This window comes from Aphelocoma coerulescens, chromosome 2 (genome assembly GCF_041296385.1).
Source record: "Aphelocoma coerulescens isolate FSJ_1873_10779 chromosome 2, UR_Acoe_1.0, whole genome shotgun sequence".
In the NCBI taxonomy this organism is placed as follows: domain Eukaryota; kingdom Metazoa; phylum Chordata; class Aves; order Passeriformes; family Corvidae; genus Aphelocoma; species Aphelocoma coerulescens.
The window spans coordinates 40,506,536-40,525,366 of record NC_091015.1 but is presented as its reverse complement, the minus strand read 5'-3'; the positions used below and the strand labels follow the sequence as shown (position 1 = coordinate 40,525,366).

General features: G+C 42.2%; 1 protein-coding gene across 3 annotated transcripts; it reads left to right on the top strand.

The window, feature by feature from the left end:
- Window positions 1-363: 363 nt before the first annotated feature.
- CDCA7L (cell division cycle associated 7 like) lies at window positions 364-18,831 on the top strand. Of its 3 annotated transcripts, none has more exons than XM_069007096.1 (10): window positions 364-434; window positions 7,226-7,372; window positions 10,496-10,600; window positions 11,087-11,446; window positions 13,115-13,189; window positions 14,076-14,258; window positions 15,659-15,793; window positions 16,592-16,741; window positions 17,394-17,530; window positions 17,896-18,831. In XM_069007096.1, the coding sequence occupies exons 1-10, from the start codon at window positions 369-371 to the stop codon at window positions 17,924-17,926; spliced, it is 1,389 nt and encodes a 462-aa protein (XP_068863197.1). In that variant the 5' UTR covers window positions 364-368; the 3' UTR covers window positions 17,927-18,831. The 3 variants fall into 3 exon arrangements, with proteins under 3 accessions (XP_068863197.1, XP_068863196.1, XP_068863195.1); XM_069007095.1 differs by having other exon boundaries at window positions 10,496-10,627; window positions 15,662-15,793; XM_069007094.1 differs by having other exon boundaries at window positions 10,496-10,627.

The following is an 18,831-nucleotide window of genomic DNA, read 5'->3' as shown; positions in this document are numbered from 1 at the left end:
TTTTTTTTTTTTTTTTTTTTCCGCCAGAGGTTTTCAAGAGGCTTACACTTCTCGCTCGTATTGCGTAAATAAACATTTTAAGTTATTCGGAGGATGACAGCCTGTTCCCCCAAGGCAAAGCCTGCCTCTTTCAGACGAACAGCTGCCGCCCTGCGAGGAGTGTGCAGGAAAGAACAGACGATGCTGGGTGCCCAGGGGCTCCGCAGCAGCATCCGGACAGCAGTGGCCCATCCCCAAGCAGGCCACACGGAGTGCCCCGTCCCCCCACCAGCTTTCCCGCCGCTGCCGGGCGGCTCCACCCCGCCACCGCCCCGCGCCCCTCCTCCCTGTTCCTTCCTCCTCCTCCTCCCGCGGCAGCGCGGGCGGCCATGGCGCGGCGCGGCCGGCGGCGGCGGCGGGGGGCGGTGGCGGCGGCGGCGGGGACTCGCGGCAAGGTGAGGCGGCCCGCGGGCTGGCGGAGCGGGGGCGCGGGGCCGGGTGGCGGGGGTAGGGCCGGCCCGCAGCTTTCCGCCTGCCCGGAGCAGCGGCGGCCTTTGTCCGCTGCCCGCGGCGTGAGGGGACGGGAGAGCTGCCCGCCAGCGCCGGCGGGTGACCACCAGCGGCGGGGCGGCTTCCCCGGCGCGTCCGCACCGCCCCCGCCCGCAGCGCGCCGTGCGGGGCAGCGGGCGGCCCGCAGTCCCGCCGGGCGCCATCCACGTGGCGCGGCGGCTCCGCGGTTGTAAAAGGCCGGGAACGGGGTGGAAGCCGCCTTCGGGGTGGCCCTGAGACGTTCAACAGCGGCGTGGGGCAACTGCAGCGGTGCTGGGACTTGTAGCGGCTCTAATAGAGGCTCATGGGAAGGAGCGTTGTTAATTAGTTGTGAGCCTAGGGGTGCCACTTTAGAAATAACTAATTCATTTATTTATTTTTAATTCTGGCCGCCTTTTGGGCTTTGGTTTTTTTTTTTTTTTATTTTATTGTTGGAACGTCGTGGTGCCAACTCAGACACATACTTGAGTCGTCAGAGAGGCATGCTTCCATCGGCTGTGGTCTGGTCCAAGCCTGGTGGCGCATGCTTGGATGCATCAGGCTGATTATGTGCTTCAGATCTTAGGAGGTGGTATGGCTATAGAATCATAGAATACTTTGGATTGGAAGGGACCTCGTCTAGTCAGCTTCCCTGAATGAGCAGTGCCGTCTTAAACTAAATCAGGTTGCTCAAGCCCCATCCGACCTGACCTAGAATGTTTCCAGGAATGGAGCATCCACCAGCTCTCTAGACAACCTGTTCTAGTGTTTTAGCATCCTCCTTATATGTAGACTAAATTGTCTCTCTTTAAGTCATGGTGAGTTTTCCAGGTGGTGGGAAGGAGTGAGGAGAAATTCAGCATCTCATTCAGCTCTTGCCAATGGAAAGTTAGAGCTTTACATGGGTTTCTGTGGAACTGCAGTGTAATAGAGACTGGAATATTTATTAGAACCTCTGTCCACTCAGAGACTTTGTAAACCTTCCACCTCTGTATGACCTCAGGCCCTCGATTGGCAGTGTGAAGATAAGGGCGCTATAAAACAGTTTGGGAGAACCCTGTTTGACAATAGACACAAATGGTACTTGCTTTTCACTTCTGGTGCTGTAACACAAGACTCTTGCCATCTGCCAGTTCCCTTTCTGGTGCACAGCTGAAAGGCTGCACATCATGTTTCTTTTAAGGCTCAGCAAAGGGAAGAAGGACATGGTCTGTTCTTGGTGCTTTTCTGTTTCTCATGGGAGTTGGTTTTTATCTGAGCACAGCCTTCTGCTGGCTCTGCCTTGTCTGTGATACACTCGTGAGCAGTGAGTTCAGTCCTGGCTGGGCCTGAAGGATGTGGTGGCGAAGGTTTCTTTGCCTCCGAAGTCACAGATTGTCTGCTGACTGTCAGATTGGCTTGTGAGTACGTGCCCCCATTTGAAAACAATTGCCAAAGAAGTCAGCAGTACAAAATTGTTTTGAATCGCAAGACCTGCAGTTCCATTTCCTGTCCCAGGGTCTGATTTACAAGGTCCTGGCACAGCAGTTTCAGTACACAGAGCTTGTTAAAGGGGTGTGGGCTGTGACAAACTGCTTGCACCCAGAAGGCCTGAACTCTAGTCCTAGACTCAGGCAGTCCAGGCATAAAGCAAGGATGCATCGCATGCCTTGGTATTGTACAAAAGTGTTTTCCTTGGAACACTGGGGCTTGGACAGTAGTTAGGCATCACCACAGATTAAAAGGATGCTCTTGAATTATGCAGAAGTAATTCAGAAATAGCTGTTACAACTGTTTGGATTGGTAAGAGATTAGATGGTACAAAGGAAGAAATAGTAGCAGTTGACAGTGTTTGGATTGTGTTCATATGCTGGCATGATACTGTGATATTCACAGTATTACCAGCATTTTTGAAGAGCAGGAAGGTGTTGCCTATGGAAGGTGACATTTTAAAAGATTTGCCATGTGATTATTATACTTGAGCATTCCTTATTTTAGGATAAAGTAGCTTTTTGGGCATTAGCTTATTATCAGTCTAAATAAGGCAATATAGAAACCATATCCTGCTGTTGTGAAAATAGCAGAATTTACCAAAATTTCATGGAGTTACTTGGGTTTAGCAGTAGGTTTACTGGTGTGAAAATTGCCAGAACTTTTTGAGAGAGTACCCTGAAAGTCCCAGGAGTTGTTGCTGTGATAGATTAAAGGCTCAGGCATAATCCATCTTCACCTTCAGCAGAATCAAATTATTCTTGCCAAGATCGTAAAACTGGTTGTTGACTGCTCATTCTATCAGTTGCTCCTTCTTTTTTCAGAACATTCACTTGCCTTTCAACCTCCTGCCACTTAAGCCAGGAATACATTTCACTGTCCAGGGCATTTCATGTTCTTGTGCTTTAATGCTGTTGAGAAATTCTGTAGGTTATCTGGGATCTTCCTTGCCTTCTTAGATTTTGTTGATGCCCATGAGTCTCAGGCTTGTGTGGTTGACAATCTTGTTGACCATGCATCCAGTCTGTGTGATTCTTTTGCACTGCAAAATGGGACTTTGCATCTCTATGCCTTCCATTTCTTCACACATTTGTATGATGCTTAAAATTAAGTTTTTAGAGTGCTGTTTGCCTTTATGACTCCAGTGGAAAAACCAGGATCTTGACTTCTAAATAGTTTCAGTTTATTGGTTTGGCACCTATTGATGTTCTGGCTGGGCCCCTCTATTCTTGTAGTGCTGCCCGCAATTGTCAACCTTGGAGTGTTTCCCTGTTCAGTTGTTCCTTTGAAGTACAAGCCAAATGCAGTGCCTGTAACCCTTGGGTGGTGTGCCTTAGGCTTGCTTTTGGACTGAACCTGGGACAAGTCAAGAGGCTTTCCAGCCTGTGGTGAAGGTGTGACTTTGCACAGGTTTGGTTTGTGTGAGTATCTGCTTGACGTTAAACTTCAGTTATTGAGTTTGAATGTGACTGAAATTGTCTGTCCTCTGCTTTGAGTAGGAATGTCCATATATTGTGCTAAATTGAATTAAGGGAACACAGCCCAACTGATTTTTTTTTTTCCATGGTAGGAGCAAAAATAGAGAATTTTATCTAGCCCTGCTTTCTCATGCTGTAGGTTCTCCTGATACATCACTGTTGGAGAAGAATGCGCTAGTGTGACAACTGGCAGGGAAAGTGATGTGTGCAAATAACTCTTAAAAAATGAAACATGATAGTCAGTGGTGTAGAAATAACATGCTTCCCACCAAATCCATGGGTGTGCATGCAGGCACACCCTGCATGAGAGAGGAGCAAATGTTCTCTCCTCACAGCCTACAGGGCAACTTGCATAGTTTATGGCTTTGGTGTCAGAAAAGTTGCTTTTTCAATTGAAACATGAAAACTTCCTGTTTATGTGGATAGCATCAGGCTTTTCCTTTTTTCCTTGCCTAACAAGGTGGAATTCATGGGGATACTGCTGGAAAAATGTTCTTGTGACTGCTGGGGACCTTGGGTCCCTTACTTTTCCAATAGCTCCTGTGACTGAAATAGTTCTGACAACCCTACCAGCCTCTGTCACCCTCAGCCCTTGGTGACAGACCTGCCAGCCTCCACAGGCACATGCGAGCTGCCTGTCCCTGGTTCTGTGGGAATGGGATCTCCATGCAGCCCAACACATCTGAGTATGCCCCTGGGTGTATTGGTGGTATTTTGTCTAATTTAGGGAAGGAAATCCTGAGAGACGTGGATGTCTTGAGCTTTGGACTACTTCTGCAGAAACATAGGGTTTGTTACTCTGGCAGTTGTTGGATTGTGTGCCATCTGTAGCGGGGAAGGTTTGCTGATGCTTTTGAAAAGTACCTTGTAGGGGTTTTAAACAACTAAGTGTGTTTTATGAGCAAAAATAAATGAGTTCAATAGACATAAGATTTCTTACCAGAAATAAGACTTACTTTTTCAGCAGCTGTGAATTATTTTCAGCTTTTACTAGACTTCTGGTATTTAGCCTTTTTAACAGGTATTTTTAAAAGACATTGTTTCTCACATCTGCATCATTTCAGCTGCAGAATATGTTGAAATATTTTCCCTGAGCAAGCTTGGAATGTTCATCACATCTCTGCCTTTATGACTTTTTTAGGGGTTTAGTGGCAAAAAGATCCTCTCCTGGAGTGCCTGTGTCTTACAGGTATTTTGAGTAGATTAGCATTTTGACATTTCTGTTTAGACAAATATGGGTTTTTTTTCCTTGGTGTATATTAATTTGTTGACAAGAGGTGAAATCCTAGGCTCTGATGCTGATTGTAAATCAGTTTCACAGTGTATTTTAATTGAAAGATGAAGACGGAAATGTCTGTGGCTTCCAGGACTACACAGTAAATGACAGTGAATGAACCCATCATGACAGAGATGCTTGCTGCAAGCTTGCCTTTGATGTCAGTGGACTTTTTCTGGAAATAAACTTGGCTTACGATTTCAGGTGTAGAAATACAGGATTTCAGGTGTAGAAATAGTCTTGTTAAGGAAGATTCCTCGTGAGATTTCCCTTTCTAAACTTCTGGAGTATGTCCACCTTGTGTGTGTCAGGTGTTGTCTGTTATTAATGTAAGCCCTTCTGGTAAAATGGGGACTCATCTGTGACCAAATTGAGATTCTTCGTTGTCAGGCTATGGGGAGCAAGTCACAAACTAAAAATCCTTGAAGCTCTGCAGTAAGGTACGTAAATCAGTACCAGTACCTTAGAAGTTGGGAATGCAAAAAAAATAAAGTTTTCTACTGGGAAAGGATTTTTTTGTTATTGTTCATAATCAGTAATTACAGCCCCCTAATGACTCCTCTGGTGCAGATGCAGAAACAATAGATGAAGAAGAAGAAATCAGGCATACAGTAATCACAGCAGTGGCTAACAGCTGTACATTAGCACAAAAACTAATGCAGTGGCTCCTGGAAGCAATTTATTCATAGCAGTGATGCTCTCAGCTCCTTGTATGTTTTTCCATTAAAATGCATAATGCTTCGTTTTTAACACTGTTCTGTTCTGAGTGAATTCTGTCACAGCAACGGAAGTGGATTCTGGATGTTCACTGTAGGAGGTAGGGGTGAGGGAATATCCAAAGGGGTTTGGATGTGGACAGCATGGCTTTAGCAGCCATACATTGGGTCATGCCATTATAGACCTGGGAAGGGTCAGTTTTTCAGAGATGAATTCTGCTCGAGCAACAGTAAGTTGGTTTTTCATGAGCCTACATCAGCTTTATAAAAGCAGAACAAAAATAAAATTAGGCTCATGTTCACCCTTTACTGTAGCGTTATTTCAGAGAGTGATGCTTCAGTGGAGGTACTGCTTGCTCTTTTAATGGAAGTCGAACTTTTTCAGCAACATTACTTTTGGAGAATGAGCCTCCTTTGGGTCATTTGCCTTGGCACAATTAAACATAAAAAAATGAAAAAATCATTATATGGGGCCATGTGTGAGCAACCTTGGTTTTCTGTGACAGTGGAACACAGCAGTCTACTCTTGGTTCTGAACTTCATCTCTGAGGTGTGCTGTTGAATATTCAGGGATGGATAACAGCACTTTCAGATGAGGACTTGGTCTCTGACCAGGCAGTCATTGATCTCATGTTCCTGAGAGTTAATGAGAGGAGTGGGAAGTCTCTGTGTGGCTTTAGCAGACAGCAGAGGCTTGTTTCAAGTTAGAGTGGTGTGTATGAGATGTATATGTGGTCCAGGGAATGTAAGAGATGAGTATCCGGATGGTGGTGAGGAATGCAGACGCTTTTCTCCCTGAGCATTTGCGTGACTAGCAGAATGGTTTTGCAGGTGATACTGGGATGTGTAAAAATGTGCTCTGAAGCCTGGCAAAAGGCCTTCTTCCTTGGCTTTTACAGCTTGATCTGTTCATCCATACATACACCAGATCCTAAAGCAGCCCATGTGGGAACTTTCTGAAGGCTTCCTTACTATCCTGGTACATGCAGAGGCTTATCTTAAGTATTTGGTGTGAAGTATATGGCCCAGTGGAATGTTTGGATGTGGTGTTAAGAGTCTCCTAGGCTGGGACTGAATTTCTTGAACTCTGAAGCTGTGACCTTGGTCACCTCGGGAAGGCTGCTGCCAGCCCTTGGCTATGCTTCCTCCTCTCCTGGTGGGCCACATGAAAGGCTTCTAGCAAAAGGGAAGTGTTCTTGGTTAACACATTTTGACTTTCTTACCAAGTGTCACAGGAGAAGGTCTGTGACAGTACTGGCCAAGGAGAATGAGTTGCATTAGTTTTATTTTTGGAGTTAGCTAAGTGTCTGCTAAAATCCATGAAGGTACTGTGGGGTCTAACAGTAAGGTTTCTTTGTACTTTAGCACTGTGTTGTGTTTGAAGTTGTGTTCCTTAGCTCTGAGCCATCATTGCTCTGAAAGAGCAGGAGGGGTGGTGGGTTTCCCCATGGGTAAAGGTGGCCATAGCTCCTGCTTGCAAGCATGAGGCACACATGTATTTTTATGTCTCTGAAGTACTTTCCTTGTGGAGTTGAGCACCCTGTGTGTCCCATCCCCTCCCTAATCCCAGATCCCGAGTCTGTATTCAGGGATTAAAGCAGTCTATACAGAATTTTCCTGGAGTTTAGCTGAATAAGGTACAATTTACACATAACATATTTTGTGGTACAGATTTGTGCTTGCTTAGGAATATAAAAATAAATTGTACTTTTGCCAATTTGAGTTTTCCTGTTAAGTTGGTGTGTGTGACTCATATTTTCTGTCTTGTTTTGAATCAGAAACAGATACCCAAGGATGTGGCCAACATTTTCAATGCCCCCAGTGACACTGAAGATTTTCCAGGGTTCCAAGATGATGCTTCCAAACAGAGCTTCTTGTCAGAGAACCGCTATGCTAATTTTGATTCCCTGGAGTCTGGAAAAGAGGTAGGAACAGATTGCCGTAGTCCAGTTATGCTCTTGGGATGCAGTTGTACTCTGAGTCCATGTCAAAACTGTGTGAATTGTAACTTGCACCATAACCCATAATTTGCAGTCCCCACGTTAAAAATAAATGTAAACAATCTTGGTATCATTTTTAGGGTTTAATGGTTGCTTTTGAAAACTGCTACATAATATAAAAAAGAAAATGAGTTTAAGGGAAATAGGTAAGTAGCAAACAGGAAAAGAGAATTACCGTCCTGGATACATAATATTAGACAGGCATTTCAAAGTATGAAGACTTTAAGGTATTTATTCTAGAAGTTTCTCCATGCTGTCTCTGCACTAAAATCATGTTTTAATAGTGGTGACGCAGAGAAACCATCAGCTCCTGCTGCAATAGTGCGATTTGCTGGTTCTTTGCTCTCTTGATGGTGAAGCACAATGATTTGATATTTTTTCTTCTCTGATTTGGTAGCTGGAGATACCAGCTGAATTAATAAGAAAATAATAGAGCTGGTGTGATGTCTTGGGTAGCAAAAAATTTAGTTTTTAGTGTGTTAGAAACTTATAATTACATGCTTGATAGACATGAGCTAATGTGTTATAAGATGCCTTCGTCCTTTGTGCTCTTGCAAAGGTCCCTGTGTTTCATTAGTTAGAAAATTGATTTTTTTTTTCTTCTGTTTTCCTAGTCCATCAGGTCAGCACCTGGTTACGAGGTGCTGATGACAAGAAAGATGATTAGTGTTAGCCAAGAGACAGAATAAGGCTTGTACAATTATGTACTGCTTCTGAGCCTTTACAGGCAAGTGACCCCAGCAGAGCACAGAAACCTTTTGGGGGTAGGGCCACAGTCTGTGCTATGGAGAAGGATTGTGTCTAAAATGTAATGAAGTACTGGACTCTAAATTGGTTTGTAATCTTGTTGCTAGACAGCAGTACTGGTAACTTCAGAAAACCAGGAGGTAGCTTGCTCTTGTATTTGTGTCTTTGTGGGGTGAATCACAAGGGTCAGTGGGGAGAGGTGGTGGTGGAGGGGAAGCCTTGTGTGGGAGCTTCTGCAGACACCTGACTGTACTTTTCTCTCCCTTGATTTCCCAACTTGTGAAATAGAGTTTATGATAATGATCTCTTCTGCAAAGCGTTTTAAAATCCTCTGATGAAAAATGCTGTGGAAGAGCTAGGTACTGTTAGTTTAACATGCATTGCTGAGAATCCCAGTGAGACTTGTTCCAGATTTACAGCTGCCACTGCAACCTTCCTTACCTTTCCTGTGTTTCCCTTGGGATGAGAATTATTTTAAATCTCAATTGGTATTGAATTTAATTCCCTTAGCACGAAATTGTACAATAAAAATACCCTGAGTTCTATCCAACTGCAGCATAATCTGCAGTCCTTGCACACCAGGGCCCTGCATCAGGATGACCATCATCTGGCATTCATGATGCCAAACACCACTATTGCTGCAAAAGCCCATTGGTCCTTGTTGTGCAGGAAATAAAAAGGTTTTGGTGTGAAAGGCAAAATGATGGGAAGATCAGAAAAATTAAGCAGTTCTTGAGAAAGAAGACAAGGTAGCTGCCCTGCTGGGGTGGCAAATGGGCTGTTAGTGCATCAGGTGTTCCCTTGGATGCTGAGGTGCAAATGAGTTAACAGGTAGTGATCTCTGTGCCTGCTTTTCCTCAGGGCTTTCTGCAGTCCTGCTCCCATCACTTCTGTGCTTCTGCCAAGTTCCCACAATTTCTCCAACAGGTATCCCTGATGTGTGTTTTACCTGGTGTAGATTGTTCTTCATAGATGAACAGCATAGCTCTGGGTGTGTTATTTTTAGTTACTTTAGCTAACAAATAGCATAGTTCCCCCCCTCAACCTTAATTGTGGAATTTCATGAAAACACAGAATACATAAAAACTTTAGTTTCCTCCAAGAAGTGCAATTTAACTTTAAAGTAACTTCCCTATTGTGTTTGTTCCTTTCTCAAGCAGCTGCACTGCAGCTATCAACAAAAGAATAAAGTAATTTTCCTCAGAGAAAACTCATTACAATTACCCATAATAATTTGTAGATATTTAAGTATAAAGAAACAGCATATGCGGTGGCTCCCCCCTCCCATTCCCCTCTAAGTTTTTCCACTCATCTATTGTATCTTTTTTTCACCAGATATTATCTTAAAATAAAGAAGTGTGTAATTAAAGTCATGGAAGGAAAGGAATTGAAAGGAAGAATAAAGATATTTTGCAAATGCGTTGTATTAAAGGTCATTTTTGTTTCTTGTGTGGGAGGAGGAAATAACAGAGGAAAGTTGGGGAAACAAACTTACATGTTGCTGACTTTGAAGCAGCAGGTGTGATGTGAGCATGGGTTATATTCCTACCAGGAACAGTCTTTCAAGAGATTAACAGGAGCAAGTTCACTAGATGGTTTTTATTAGTTCTTATTGGAAGTATGGAAATATATTTCTATTTGGTAAAAGCCTTGTGTTTAATTGGGATGTAATGTACATATCATGAAGAGTGTTTTAATGACATCTTTTTGCTTCCTGGTCTATAGGCTGAAATTGAGGAGAACACATGTGAATGATAAACTGCACCAAAAAAGCAGAGTTGAGAAGTTGAAAGGTGGAGGGATGTTACTTAGGCTAGTCAAAGCTCTGTGGATTTGTGTTGATATTGGTCAGTTCAGTGATAGTGTAACAGCATGAGGAGCAGACCCCATTTCTCATTTGTATTTTCTTCTGTTCAAGGCCTGTTTTTTTACATCCAGAAGAAAATATATAAAACAACATGTAATTTACATGCAAGAAAACTGATATTTTCTTTTTATTGAGTAGTAATGAAGAAGGGGAGGAAGATGTGAAGAAGAAAGTTTACCCCACAACAAGTAGCTCAGTTAAAGCCCTGTCCTCAAAATGAAGAAAGAGAGTCTTGCTAAGTTAAAATAACTCAGTGTTGAAACTCTGAATGTTGTCTTCTTGTTGTTTGTTTCTTTTGACAGGCTTTGCCTGCAAAATGCTTTCACAGTATGCTAGCTAGTTGGCACTGTCTTGACCCTCAAAACCTGTTTATTGTGGCTGTGTGAATACTCTCTATCTGACTCTCTCACAGCTACGGAGTGGTATTTTTGCAGGGGCTCCGGTTTCAGTCCAGATACCTCACTGAAGAGCTGCGGAGGATTTTCACTGAGGACACCGACTCTGAAACGGAAGTGTTTGAGGGCTTCGCTTCAAACGAGGTGCATGTGAACAAGAAAGAAGTTCTGGTAAAGGCAGTCACACCTACATGTGAATGTATATGTTGATTTCTTTTTTTTCTGTCTCTTCTGTGTAAACCTCATGTTCTAGTAGGAGTCTTTCTGATACACTGTGATGTTCTTTCTTCATGCTGAATTAAAACATGTTGTCTTAAAAGAGAAAAAATGCTTTATTTAATATAGCATCACATATTAGAAATGCTTCCACTGCTTGTAGATTGTACTGGGCAAGATTGTTCCTCTGGAGACAGCCATGTCTCTATCCCAGGCAATACTAGTATGTAGATGTTTTCTTGATCTCTGCACAGGCAGAAGTTGCATACTGTGAACTTCTGAAAATTTGTTAATTTAGGTGAATGTATGATGGTGCCTTTGGGTAGAAAGACTGCTGTCTAGAACTAGTGATTTAAAAATGACCTCTCTTGTGTCAGAGCCAATAATGTAACACGGGATTTTTCCTGCCTCTAGATGGTGGAGTCAGACTTGAGTGATGAAGAACGCGATAATTTATTGGGTAATGAGAAGGAAGAGGAGGAAGAGGAGAAGAAGAAGTTTTCCCCCAAGAGAAGAAGCTTTGGCCTTCGTGTTGCTTTACAGTTTCCCACCAGAAAGTCATCTGAGAAAAAAGTGCCTGAACAGGCTTTGTCTGACTTACCTCTAAAGGACAGTGAATCTCTCACACCTCTTTCAAAAGAAATAAGCCTCAAGCGGTCAGACAAAGTAGAGGGCTCTGCTTCAGAGTCTGAAGAAGACATTAAAGAAACACAGGAGGAAAGTTCCAGTGCACTGCTTAAGAGAGCCATAAATATAAAAGAAAATAAAGCCATGGTAAGACTTAAGAGCAGTGTTTTGTTCTCTGACATTTACATACAAGTACTTACCTTTAGCATACTTACCTTTAGCTCGTGCTGGAACTTTGGGAAAATCTTATGGTGAATTTTTCTACCTGGGAAAACCCTAGAGGACCCTCAGAACTCAGACATTTACCCCTAAAATAACCTCAAGTCAAATTTAAAACCAGAATAGGACTAAGCATTTTTAATGTGGATGTGAATGAAGTTACAAATGACCACGTTTTGCAGCCTTATATTCAGAACATGTCAGAAAACCCGCTGGTCCTTTCAGGTGATTTATATGGTGTCATATGAACAATAGTATTTCTACTTTTTGTTTGTGTATGATAAATCTGCTGCAGTTACTGATTGGAAAGCCAGCTAAAAACTGCTGAGGATGATAAATGTAATTTTTCAGTTGTGTGGGATGTGATTTTTACAGTAATGTTTTACTGTATAACTGCTGAACCTGTGTGTAGGTGCGGAAGAGAGCGACTGATATTTCCTAATGTTTTTTTCCTCTATTATCCAACATGCCATCAGCTCTCTTTAATTATCATGCTGCTATATAATCTGACCTGATGTTCAGTCTTTAGTAGCTCCTTCACTTTTACTGTGTTTCAGGAAGAGTTGCAGCTTCCAAGCACTCCTGGGGCTCAAACAATACCTTTTGGTGTGGGCCTGCAGCTCGCTCCTGTGTAAAAACTTGCTTCAGCATTGTACCTGCATTTCTAATCTGTCATGTGTCCCCACTGCTGTTGTGTTGGTCTTGCTGCTCCTTGGTCCTTCTCACCTTCCACTCTTCCTTGCAGTTCAACCACTGTGAAATTCACTGGCATCCTAGGAGCAGTACTGTAATGGCATTAAATAGCACTTAATAAATGCTACACTGAAGTATTTACTGAGAAATACTGTATTCAGCTTTTAATCTCTTGATGGCTGTGGCAATCTCAGAGCTAGCAGCTTGGCTCATCCCCACTTCCACTGGCTTTTCAGAAGTTAGCCTCATTCTGGAATTCCAGAACAGGTCAGTGTTTTTTTTGTACCTATCAGCCACTGCTTCTGTGGAAATGTTCCTCCGAGACAACTCATACACAGTGCAAGAAATCATCATCCTGCTGAAGTGCTTCTGATGCTGTACATGCATCAGAACATACATGGGGGGAACTGCCAGTGGGGCTTAGTTGCTCTGTGGCTTTGTGATGAGCGTGTACCCAGTGTCTACCCTGCTTAAGGGGACACTGAGGTCTCTGGCAAAGAGCACAGATGTATCTACAGTCAATAAAAGCTCACTGAGAACACCTTACTGTCTTCTGGCACCCTTTTCTGTCTTTCTTTTCTCCCTCCTATCATATGAACTGAATTTCTCATTATCAACCATTACTGTGTTGTAATGCACTCCTTTGGTGCTGTTTTGACAAGATACTATGTAAATCTGGCTAGTTTTAATTCCCAGTAAAAATTAGTGGGAGCTATGAAGTTGGCAGAATTCTTGCTCATTCAGGACCCCTTTTATGAGCCCCACTTTATTTAGGTGCTTCCAGAAAGGTTTCATGCACATGCTTAGCTATAATTTGAAGTGGATGTGGAGAGTGGATGGTAGGTGGTGTGGCTTTTTTTGCAAGTTGCAGTGAGTTTTCAATGTGACATCACTTGATTCCAGCTTGCCCAGCTGCTGGCAGAACTGAATTCCATACCGGACCTGTTCCCAGTGAAAACACCTGCCTCGACTCCTTCAGTAAGTTCCCGGTACTGGTTGGTGGTGACAATAATTTTTGTTAGACTTAGGATTAACGTGTTTCATCAGAAACTTTCAGCAAGTTCATTCTGGTTTTCTTTGGGTTTAGTCACTTCATTTGTATAGATTTGCTATTGGTTGGGAAGTACCATGAAGTTGAACCATTTAACACAAACTGGAATGATACAGTAGTTATTTCAACTGACTTTTCTCAGCTTTAAGCAGAGGAGCATCAACCCTTCTTTCTCTGTAGAGTAGCATTTTCCCATTTATCTTATAAACTGAAAAGATTTGAGGAAACATTGAAGGGCTGTGTCTTTGGTAGATGTCCATGCAGGACTTCTGTTGCATGAATTCAATCACACAGTAACTGGCAGGTGTGCGAGTAGGAAGAGGATATCTTGCGCCTCCCAAGAATCTCCAAATTAGGAATCTCGAACTAAATGAAGCAGCTGCTTAATGCCCTTTCAGTTTCAAAAGTTTGAAAGAAAATTAACTAGAATTCAGACTGATCCTCAAGTTGCATATTCCTCAATGTTCCTCAATTGTGTAGTCAGATTGTGGGAAAATCTGAATATTTAGCTTCCAAAGAACAGTGAGAACTAACTTCCACCTTAATATGCCGTGTGTTAAATTTTGGTGTAGTTTTGTGATGTTGATTGGAATGGAATTTGGCGTGATGGTGTGGTGTTTTAAAAGTAGCAAAAAGGTATCGTTTGTAGGGAGTGTAATTGGTGGGGTTTGGCTTAAGAAATAATGAGTGCGAGAACGGCAGATCAGTTCATGATAGTACAAGTGTGGTACAGACATTTTCAGATTGTTCCTAGTGTTTGACACTACAGGCATAACTGACAAGACAGATACTGTAATTTCCTTCTTTTTCTAGAAACAGAGGAAAACCCCAAGGAGGACTTTTTCTGAAGGCCAGATAACACGTCGAATGAACCCAACCAGAAATGCTCGTCCACCGGAAAAATTTGCCTTGGAAAAATTTACTGTGTCGGCTGTCAAATTTGCAGAACACATCCGTAGCTATAGGCAACAAAACCTCTTGAAGAGACTCAGTGTGGTATTTGCCAGATTTTGATATCCCCAGTAGTCAGGAACTAGGAAACATTTAAATGGTTGGCCAGCACTTAGACCAGACATCACATCCTACACAAAGTTATTGAAAATCTTTGGTTGAGATTAGCTGCAGAGAAGTTATTCCCAGGCCCTTCTGTCTCATCTTTCACCTGTTAAGTGGGCTTTATTTGTGACCAGTGTTATTCAAGCATATAAAGGCATTTTACTTGTGGTCTGTTACTTATTCTTCATCTGGAAATTATTAGAGCCTGTAATGTAGAAGGCCTTGGAGTGGCAAGGCAGTGGGGTGATGGAGGTGGCAAAGCAGATCTTCTCTGTTACCAGACTCAGAAAAAAAGGCAGAAATCCTCAGGAAATAGCAGAGGGAAGATGTGAGTTACATGGCTGAACTGAGAATGAATTAAAGGAATCTGCACCAGCAAACTGGTAATGTACAGGCTAGCCATTGAAAAGTTGCAGGTTTTATTCCTCCTATTTTTAAAAATCTGTTTTTTCCCTCCTCTAGCTTATGGTGGTAATTTGTCTTGCCTGTATTTTCTTCATAGCCCTTATGAGGAAGACTCTTTTAAGTTTGAATCCTTACAGGCTGGATCCCAGTGCTGCTTGTAGGAACAAGTGCTGGGCATAGTTGAAACATTATAGAGGGAACTTGGCTATTAGAAGAGGAGTAACACTAAATGAGAACCTAGGCTGGTAAAGTACTGTGTTGGATGGAACAGAACTGATCTAGAGTGAAGGACAAATGAGGTCTTCAGAGACAGGTATGGGGAAGGCTAAGAATCAGATGAGATTTATTCATGAATAGGGGTCAAAGAGAATGGTATTTAGAAGGAAAAAAAATCACTTAATTGTGAGTGGAGTACTCTCTTCCACATAACAGGATAATAAGAAAGGGCTGGGTATGGCAGGACTAACCTAAAAGTTCAGTAGAGGTTTTTTTTGCAGCACATTAGAGATTGTTATTGGAGAAAGAAACTAGAGAACATATAAGGAGATTGAAGGAGGAAAGCATGGGAAGGCAGATGATCACAGTAGCTTATTTTGAGAGGGAAGAAATGGAGTATTAAGAGTTACAGTGGAGGAGTGCAGGGAATGCAAAGAACAGCAGTAAAACATGTCAGGGATTTGTGCAAATAGAAGTAGTAATGATGGAAAGGAATTAAATAAAATGAATAAAAAGTGTAGTAGAGAAAAGATTATGGAGGAGAGGGAGAGAAAGAGGCAGTGATTTGGAAACCCTGTTCTTCCAGTGGTTGCCTGAGCCTGTAGTCTGCCAGCTCTGGACTGCATACACATTGTAAATGAAGGAATTTGTCACCAGGTGTGGTGACAGAGACTTCATGACATCACACAAACAATACATACTGAGATGAGTTTGTTTAGCAGGGGGATTGTGGAGTACGCAAAAGACGGAGATCATCAAAGTATTCATCTCATCGTCCAGTGGAAGATATAACTGAGGAGGACTTGGACAACATTGCAATCACTGTTAGAGACAAAATCTATGATAAAGTTCTAGTAAGTGGTTGCCATATTCTTCAGTGTGTCTGTGTGCTTGAAATGAAAAGTCTCTCACTGTTTGACTGGTGTTTGCTAAAAGGTGTCCTTTCCTGAGGCTCTGGGGAGTACAGCTCATCATTATTATGGCACACAGTACAGCTTTGAAAGCTTTGCCAGACTTCTGTGGGCTTGGCTGTGGTGGTTCATATTCCCCACTGGCTGTTTGCCTCTGAGAAGAAGTGGTTTTGTGCCACAGAGCTATTAAGTTAAGCTTGCTATAGCTATTACTTGCCCCTGGTAAGAGTTGGCATCCTTTTTATCTCTTTCACTAATAAAAATGTTGTGTTGTACCATTAAATAATAGTGATCCCTGCTGTTCTTTGTACCCCCAGAAATGACATTTTTATACATGTTGTGCAGTTTCCAGAGTTCTTAATGGAACTCCTTCCTTGCTTTCACTGGATATGGCTATTACTGATTATCATAAAGATCAGCTTACCATGTATTTCATGCTTCATGGTATTGGCAAAGATGAGTTACAAGATCATTTTCTCAGTAGTTTAAGGTTTTTCCTAGAGAGAAGAAAGGACCAGAGCTGTGACATGAGGCTAATGTAATTTGAGACTTCCAATGCAAGTGAAACTGGGCACTGTAAAATTCCTAGCGTTGCTATATGATTTATCATAGTGACAGAACTTGCTGTTCACTGTTTATTTGACTTTGGTTTGAAGTTTCTGCTTATTATTAGGGAAGTTCATCAGTGAGCATTTAAGGTGTCCTTCATACATATGTTTTTCTCTTCCTTTCCACCTTTAGGGTAGTACTTGCCACCAATGTCGACAAAAGACAACTGACACAAAGACAATTTGTCGCAACCAGGGCTGTGGAGGAGTAAGGGGGCAGTTCTGTGGACCATGTCTTCGAAATCGATATGGTGAAGATGTGAAGTCCGCTCTGCTTGATCCAGTAAGTATCATTCTTGAGCCTGGAATGAAAGTGTAATGAATACAGTTTTGTTAGTGATCTGTGATGATAAGAATATGCTCATGGTAAAACGGTGTTCAAACTTTTTTGCCAAGACCAGATGTGTAGTACTAATGACTCTGATGTGGTGGCCCAGTGTGGCAGTGGCTGCTCTGTTAGCACCTGTGCTTTTATGTGCCGTTGCTGAGCAGCTTGGAGATGCCTGACTTCATGTACCAGCTGGTTAATTCAGTCCCAGGAATTGTGCTGTACCAGCAGGCAGGTAGAGCCAAAGGAACTTGTCACAGTGGGTACCCCTCTCTTTTAGGGAGTTGACTACAGTCAGCCTGGCATAGAGTGAATTATCCTTAGGCATTATGGAAGACTTCAGTCTATTTGAAAATCAGTACTGAGCACATCAGAGAACCTGAGGCTTCAAGAGTAAGAAGTATTCAAGCACTTAATAATTCCTCTAATCCTGCAGAATTTGGGAAGTGTTAATAAGGTTGGCTGGCTGGCTGACAGAGGCTTTTAAAACCTCTGAACAATCGCATGGTAGGGAAGCTGTACTCATATTTCTCGGAGCAACAGGAAGGCAAATACAGGATTTTTCATAACTTGCTTTTACCCCCCTCCCACACTCACGCCCCTGCAGGCCTGGATCTGTCCTCCTTGTCGCGGGGTGTGCAACTGCAGCTATTGCCGCCGGCGGGACGGGCGCTGTGCCACCGGCATGCTCATCCACCTGGCCAAGTTCTACGGCTACAACAATGTCAAGGAGTACCTGGAAAGGTGAGAGTTCTGCCCTGTGCTCATTCCTTTTTAAACTGTTACAACCCTTTAAATAACATTTGACTTCTTGTGCCCTGGGACAAATCCTGCACCTATGCAAAAGAAGTTTCTTGGATTTCAGATTTTCTTCTAGGCTGAAATCACCTTCTTTAAAGTGAGGTATATTTAAAGTGAGGTATACTGTACACAGACAACAGTTGTTTACACTTCAAAAATGGAAAGACTTTTGCCTATTTTGAAATCCCTCTTGGTTGGTTGAAGTGTATAGAAGTGCTGTTTTGGAAGTTATCATCTTCAGCAATGGAAATTTATGGGGGAGCTGAGTTTCCTAAAAAGCACTAACACTGTTTTCTCACATCTTCTAGTTTACAAAAACAACTGGTGGAGGACAATTGACAACACTGAACTCAAGCTGTGCCTGCAACTGGTTAATATGTTAACAATTTTCACTTCAAAAGTTTATTACTATGTTTTATATAAAATAGAATCGTAGTGTATAGCATATTAATTTCTGTATTGGGAACTTTTTGATTGATATGGTCTTATGCAAAAGATCTCTCAGGAAAATGTTTTGGTAGAGAAATCTACATGCACAGACCTATATGTTAAATGAAATGGCACTCTTGAACCTTGAGTGGTTAATTTTTAATAGAGCTACACAACCACATGATGGAGAGCTTGGTCAATTTGAGCAATATTTTTATTTATATAATTGTGCAAGTTTGCTGAAAGGGTGTTTAACAACTACCTTCAAGGCATCCCCGTCTTCAAAGAAACAAAACACCTTTGTCTACCAACTCGACCATAAAGATCCATTTTTCCAGCTTTGCTTTCTAGACCTGTTCAACCACCTGTAGTTTATAGAACTTGTTCTTGCAAGGAAGGAAAGGGTACTTTAATCGAATGCCATTATATTCCAGCCAGTGGGAGAATGATTTTTAAAAATTTTATTCCAAAGTGCAATTATTTACTGAAACATGAAAGTAGAAGAGTGTTAAAAAAAAAATTAAAAAATCATCCCAGTAAAAAAAGCCAACAAAACTTCTCACCAGCAGTTTTTGTTAGTGCACCTGCTGCCTGAAGCATCTACCCAGCAGTTGTAACTGGTCTAAATCAGAGTTCAGGATTAATTTTTTTTAGTTACAGTTCATACTTAGATATTTTTTCATTTGTACAACCAGGCTTTCAAACAACTTTGTTTAAATGCAACATATTTGTATTGCATGTTAAAGTATGTTAAAATTCTTGTAAGATAAACATTTCATTTTATGTAGAGAGAATAAAGACTGATCTAAAGAGGA

Excerpts from the sequence above, each read along its gene's own strand:
- CDCA7L (XM_069007094.1), top strand. The coding sequence starts at position 369 with ATGGCGCGGCGCGGCCGGCGGCGGCGGCGGGGGGCGGTGGCGGCGGCG. Across the intron at positions 435-7,225 it reads CGGCGGGGACTCGCGGCAAG|AAACAGATACCCAAGGATGT; the intron begins GTGAGGCGGCCC and ends GTTTTGAATCAG. Across the intron at positions 16,742-17,393 it reads AGTCCGCTCTGCTTGATCCA|GCCTGGATCTGTCCTCCTTG; the intron begins GTAAGTATCATT and ends ACGCCCCTGCAG.